At 46.2% G+C, this 6,490-nt stretch overlaps 1 protein-coding gene across 1 annotated transcript in view; it reads left to right on the plus strand.

Moving 5' to 3' along the window:
• Positions 1-843: 843 nt before the first annotated feature.
• Positions 844-6,490, plus strand: part of EP300 (E1A binding protein p300) — an 85,243-nt gene continuing 79,596 nt past the window's right edge. The window contains exon 1 of the mRNA XM_004373894.2: positions 844-2,137. Within this exon, the coding sequence (XP_004373951.1) occupies positions 2,044-2,137 (94 nt within the window). The 5' untranslated portion in view covers positions 844-2,043. The remainder of the gene's footprint in view (positions 2,138-6,490) is intronic.

Genomic DNA, 6,490 nt, shown 5'->3' on the forward strand with positions numbered 1-6,490 from the left:
GCGTATTCAGAAAAATAATTCAAGGTTTAGGAAGAATGCTACCTGGTAGGGGCGTGTGGACACGTGGTGGAGAAGAAATGAATTTGCTCTGGTCCTAAAACATCCTTCTACTGCTGTGATTTTTGTTTTCTGATTATCAAAATAATACATGCTTATTGCAAAACAAAAAAAAAGGGGGGGGGAGAGGGATACAGAGAGAAAATAGAAAGGACTCCGTCCGCATCAGTGTGATTTTTGGATATGAACCGCTCCCTTCGGGAAGGCGATGGAGGAGAGTGCGGACGCACTGGCTCTATGGCCTGGAACAACCGGCGGCGGGGAACCCCTGCCTGATGAAGTCAACGGGGGTACGGCCGACTGGCAGCCCAGGGACCCAGGGCCATCCCCGTGGGCTCCTATTCAGCCACCTGTACGATGACTTGGCGCCTTCCCCGGCGTAGCTCCTGGGCTCCGTCACTCCAGGTTCCGACCAGTTCTTACGCACAGACCCAACCAAGGCACCTTCCACCGTAACTGTCCACCGACTGAAAATAGATTCCGAGTCCGCCCTCCTCCCCCCATCCCCCCCTTAAAATCCTCCCCTTTAAAGAGCGCCACCGGGTGACGTGGGGGGAGTTTGCGGAAGCGCCAAGCGGGTTGAGTCCCTGGGCGGTTCCCGTGATTGGAACTGGCCCCGCCCCCGGTTCCTCTTCCCCCATTGTGTGAGCTGCTACGGCCTAGGCCCCGCCCCTCGCCACCTCCCTCCCGGGCCCCGCCACGCCCCTTTTTTCACCCCCCCCCCCTTGGCTCATTTCCGGCGCCGCTGCTACCGCTAGCCTGTAAGGAGAATTCGGCAGAGGGAAGAAACAACAGCCGCCATCTTGTTTGTGTGCTAGGCTAGGGGGGAGAGAGGGCGAGAAGGAGCGGGCGAGAGTGGGCAAGCGGGACGCCGGGCTGAGTGCGAGCTGCGGGAGCCAGAGAGTGCGGAAGGGAGCCGGGCCGGAGAAAGGCGGCAGGGTCGAGACAGTGGCAGGGGGCCCGGGGCGCACGGGCCGAGGCGACCCCAGCCCCCTCCGCCCGCACACACCCCCACCGCAGCCGGGAGCCGGGCCGCCGTCGACGCCTAGGGGGGACCATTACATAACCCCGCGCCCCGCGGCGCCTTCGCCCGCTGCCTAGGGCGGCCCGAGTGGAGCCTCGGGGGGCGGGCGCTCCCGGCCCCTGGCCGTATTTATTTATTTTTCGCGGGAGGGGAGGGCGAAGGAGGCGAGCGCGGCGCGAGGAGAGGCCGCCTGCGCCGCCCTCCGGAGCGGGCCTCTTCGGTGGGCTCGGCGCGGGCGGGCGTCGCTGCTCGGCCCGGCCCCCTCGGCTGTCTGCTCCGGTAGCTCCGCGCCGGCGTTCTAGCCGCGCCTCCGCCGCCCGGTCGTCAGTGCCTGCCGCGCGATGTGAGGCGGTGGCGCCAGCCTGGCTCTCGGCTCGGGCGGGCTCTGTGCGGCCATTAGGGGCCGGTGCGGCGGCGGCGGCGCGGAGCGCGGCAGCAGGAGGAGGGCTCGGAGGGTGGGGGCGCAGGCCCGGGAGGGGGCACCGGGAGGAGGTGAGTGTCTCTCGTCGCCTCCTCCTCTCCCCCCCTTTCGCCCCCGCCTCCTTGTGGCGATGAGAAGGAGGAGGACAGCGCCGAGGAGGAAGAGGCTGATGGCGGCGGCGCTCCGAGAGACCTCGGCTGGGCAAGGGCCGGCCGTGGCGGGCCGGGGACTGCGCCTGTAGAGCCGCGAGTTCTCGGGAATTCGCAGCGGCGGACGCGCTCGGCGGGTTCGTGCTCTGCGCCCTCCTCCAGGCTGGGCCCAGGCCCGGCCCCTCGCACTTGCCCCTACCTTTTCTGTCGAGTCCACATCCCTCTTCAGCCGCCGCGACCCGGCGAAAAGAAAAAGGAACTTCCCCTACCCCTGCGGGTGCCGGTGTAGCCCCCTAAACCCACTCCAGGGAGCGGGGCGGGGGCCCCGTGCCGAAGAAGAGATTTCCCGAGGATTCGCCTTTTCCTCGCCTGTATCTTCGAAAGAATTAAAAATGGCCGAGAATGTGGTGGAACCGGGGCCGCCTTCGGCCAAGCGGCCTAAACTCTCGTCTCCGGCCCTCTCGGCGTCGGCCAGCGACAGCACAGGTTAGTCTCGGCGAGCCCGGTCTTCCACGTTCCCCTTCGTTTTTTTCCTGCTCTGTGCACCTTATTTTTCCATATTTGCTTCCTTTCTTTCTCTTCCTAGTAGCCTGTTTTTTCACTCGAATTCGTTTGAGAGATATGTGAATGAGCTGGTCGAAGACTGCCCGGAGCCCTACCATTTTCTTTGCCTCCTAATCCATTGGTTGCAACGCTAGGTCCTATCGATGTGTGTTCTGGAATTAGAGCTCGGCAGTGGGTACTGTATAGAAATGGCCTTTATTGTGGCGCCCATGCAGTTTTAATTTGGGGAAATGCAAGTGCATTTGTGTGCAAGGGCTTTTTTTTTTTAATTTTAGTTTTAATTTTTTTGTTGGTGCTAAATGATGAATCGCAAATCCTTTCTCCTTGGTTGCACTCATTCTGTTTCCTCTACTTTCTACTCTTCCTTTTCAAGATTTTCTCTCTTTTGCACAAAGATTCTCTGCGGAGGATTAGGGCGTGAAAAATCGTGGTTTTATTTAATTTTTAATCTTGTGTGTATGATACAGGATTTCAGGTTTAACACAGTTTGATCTTATCATTCTTAGTTTTTGGGGTATTATTTTTTATTTTTGTTTTTTTGCTTTAAGAATCAATATGGAGCGCAGTTCATTTTACATCTCCCATTTTTTTTACTGCGAGACCAAAATGTCTGAAACTCAGGGTTTTCAGATTGGGAGAAACAGATATTTTTGCAATTTGAATTCACGTTCTCTTTTTGGAGGAAAGAAAAAAATAAGTGATTTTGTGGAGTTATGTACGGAAATCAAGGATAGAAGTTGAAAGAGTCCCTATCTGCAGCAAGCATGAACTGATAGTACAAAAGTTAAAAATGAACATTGGGCTTGTTGGGGAGGTCTGTTTGTGTTCTTTTCTTTTTACCTTTTAAGCATATTTGGGGAGAGAGATTTTAGTTTGAAAGTTCTACAAATTATTTACTCAGTTGTGGACTCGTCTTTTGTCAGGAGAAACTTAGGGAGACTTCGTGCAACGTCTCCTTCTTTCCCTTCTCACAGTTAGTTTCGTGGTGTTATCCTGATGGTCACCGACCTTGTTCGCTGTCGTAGTTGTTTGAGATGCCAGGATAATGAAGAGGAAGAATGGCTGGCCATCTGACAGTCCACAAGATGTTCCCTTTACTACGGAGCATCTCTTTAAAAACTGCCCAGAACAGGCTCAACGTCATCTCTCCATCTGCCAGTGAGAGTGCATAATGGAGTTAAATGTACCCTTTGAGTTTATAGAGAACTTCCAGAGCATGTTTGTAAGGAGGCTGCATTTCCAAGAGTGAAAATGTGAGGAAATGCAAATACTTTGAATTTCTTTGCTCTTAGGAGAAAGATGTATCATTGCGGAGTTTAGGATAACCTGCAAAAATTTTTTTTTTTTTTAAGTAGGAATCATGCAGAGTTCCTTTACCTAAGGCTTGTGATGTTGGCTGTGCATGAACTTTGATCTGTCCTCATGCCTTGAAGTTTCTGTACTCATCAGGGATTTTTTTTTTTTTAAGCTGCCCCCCCCCCGAATTTTTATACATATGCCCACATGGACTATTTTCTTTGCAGCTATTAAAGTGTCATTCAGCAGGATTTTTTAGACCACCTTTAGACACATTTTCACATGTAGATTTTTGTGTTCTCTTTAGTCACTTTGCTCTTTAGTTTTTGTATAATGTGGTGACGGATTTTACGTTGGAGTTGGCTAAGTGACTTTGGGATATTGTAGGGGTAAACTTTGCTTTATTTGATGAGTCGTGATTTGAGCAGCTTAGTCTTGGAGTAAATGCTAGGCCTGAAAGGAAGGATGTGCTCTGATGTTCAAAACTTCTGTCCAGGTGCACTATTGCATTCTCCCTACCCTGTGTACTTAGACATGTCTAACTCATTTTGATAGTGTCTTACCTGGCTAATACATAAAAACTCTTTTGCTGCTTGGACTATATAGGAGTCCTAAGTGTATCAAGTGGCTTTTTTAATAATAAAAAATTATTTGTATAATAAAAAATAAACCCTCAACATTGAGACTAATTCAGTCACACTTGACTGTAACAGTTTATCTTAACAGTATTTACTTTTCTCTAAGTTTTGTAGTGAGAATATGATTATTTTTTTCCGTTTTCAAGAATTCTATTCCAGGAATTCTTTGGGGTACAATTTTTAATCCTAACCAATCTAAGAGTTTTTGCTGGGGGATAGGTGACTATGAAGAAAATATTGTTCCTCCGTGAACTTACTTCAAGCTGGGCACAATTACATTTTTTTGCATCCAGCAGTGTGTAATATAAGTTTGCAGGCAGCTTTTAATGGAGGTACTTCACTTTTTAAAACTCTAAATTTCAAACATAACTTCTGCATTTTGACTTTTGAGTTGTCACTTGGATTTTTCATAAATGTGAAAGAAAGGTGTTCTTTGGTACTATGGTTTTCATCTAGAACTGGTTAAAATAAGACAAAAATTTTAGACCCCAGAAACTTAAAAAATAATCGAGGCTTGCAATTTTTGTAGTATAAGTGTACTTCCTAAGAGTGTTGAACATGCTGGTTTTATAGGAAAGAAAACGAATCCAGTTGGGCTGAAATGCTAAAGAGTTACAAATCACTGTTTAAATCCCAACTTCTGAATTTCTAAGCTCTTGTTTAGGTACTGATGCAGAATAAAAATGACATTTAATGCTTAAAGGTTCTTTTAAGAAATTTCCAGGTTGATTCAAAGAAATTGAATTAAGTTCAGGTTTTATGCGTTGGGATCGGGAGGAAAAGAGACTTTCAGCTTTACACCTATATGCTCCCGTTTCAATATTTACATTTTAATTTGGTATGGTTAAGGCAAAACAAATCATTTGCTAAATGAAATAACTTTCTGTCTTACTCTCCCAACTCCAAAATATCATAAAAGCCATTTATTTTGTAAAATTATTGACTAGAAGAGATAGCAAGAGGTAAGTCCTGGATTATCCTAGTTTTAATAACCTGAGTGATAGAAATGATGAGGAAGATATTACCTTAATTGTTCAATGAACACGTTCTGTCACTGCTTTGTAAATACTTAACGCTGTATGCACTTAAACAACAAACTCTGAAAAGGTGGGTTACAGTGTTAGGATCTGGCATAGTAAATAGGGAAAAGATCCTTCTGGTCTTGGTACAGTTTCGTGGTCCTACAGTGTACTCATATGTGTCAGGGTTGGCTTGGATTTTATGCCTATTTTTGTTTATTTCAAAGGCACAGAGCAGAGAGTATAAAATGTACTTGAGTGGTAGGTTGACAACTAGATTAATGTATACAGTTGAAAAGTGGCAAGAATTTTTAATATTAATTTTACTTTCTCAAAATACCATTGGATATTAGTGGTTTCGCAGCCTAACCAAAACGTTTTGGTGGAGGCCACTCCTTTTTCAGCTCTTAAGCCTGTGTGATACTACATTTTAATCTTGTTTTTTAGGTGTGAATGTTTACATTAATTCTGGTTTTGGCGTCTTTTGAGATATGGCTCCTTGATTTAGTGAGGTATTGCTGGACCTCAGTATTAAATTACAGAACATTTTAGTGAGTACTTTGAACTTCTTTGGCCATTGCTTATTCTTGAGGACCTTCTAAGTTAATTTATAGGGCTTCAGGAGGATTATCTGTGGTTGATGGTGTGATAGAGTGACATTTTTTGTTAAGTTGTAAATTGTATATGTTGTAATAGGGGGTGCCCTCTTTTAGCTGGAGTTCATATTCTGTTGCAGAGGTAAGAAATGTGTTGGCGCGTCCATTGAATCGATGATGGCGAGAAGGGAGAAGAGGATTCCTGTCTTGGTTGCCTTTTGGCATTTTCTCTTAGTTTTACTCTACCTGTCTATCTCTTTAGTATAAAAGGGGGGGGGAATGAAAGAAGGAGTTGAAAATTAACGCTTAAGTGGTGTTTGTAAGGACGTTTAAGTGGTGAATAGGAAAGGAAAAACGAGTGGGAAGAATGTTGCAGATAATAAGTGGGAGCGTAAAATACTTCTTTCTGCTGTATTTATAAAAACGATTCAGGAGTTATTCTGCCAATTCATACACCCAACAATTAATGAAAAAATAAGACACTTTTTTTGTGTATTTGTCCAATTTTAGGGTTTCTTCCATTGAGGATTTTTGAAATTGAATTAAAAAAAATTTTTTTTTAATTGTACTTTAAATGAAGGTTTACAGAACAAATAGTTTCTCGTTAAACAGTCAGTACACGTGTTGTTTTATGACATTGGTTAACAACCCCACGACATGTCAACACTCTCCCTTCTCAACCTTGGAGGACCTTTTTTTTGGTGAAAATATACATAGCCAAAGTTA

This window comes from Trichechus manatus, unplaced genomic scaffold (genome assembly GCF_000243295.1).
Source record: "Trichechus manatus latirostris isolate Lorelei unplaced genomic scaffold, TriManLat1.0 scaffold00027, whole genome shotgun sequence".
NCBI lineage: Eukaryota > Metazoa > Chordata > Mammalia > Sirenia > Trichechidae > Trichechus > Trichechus manatus.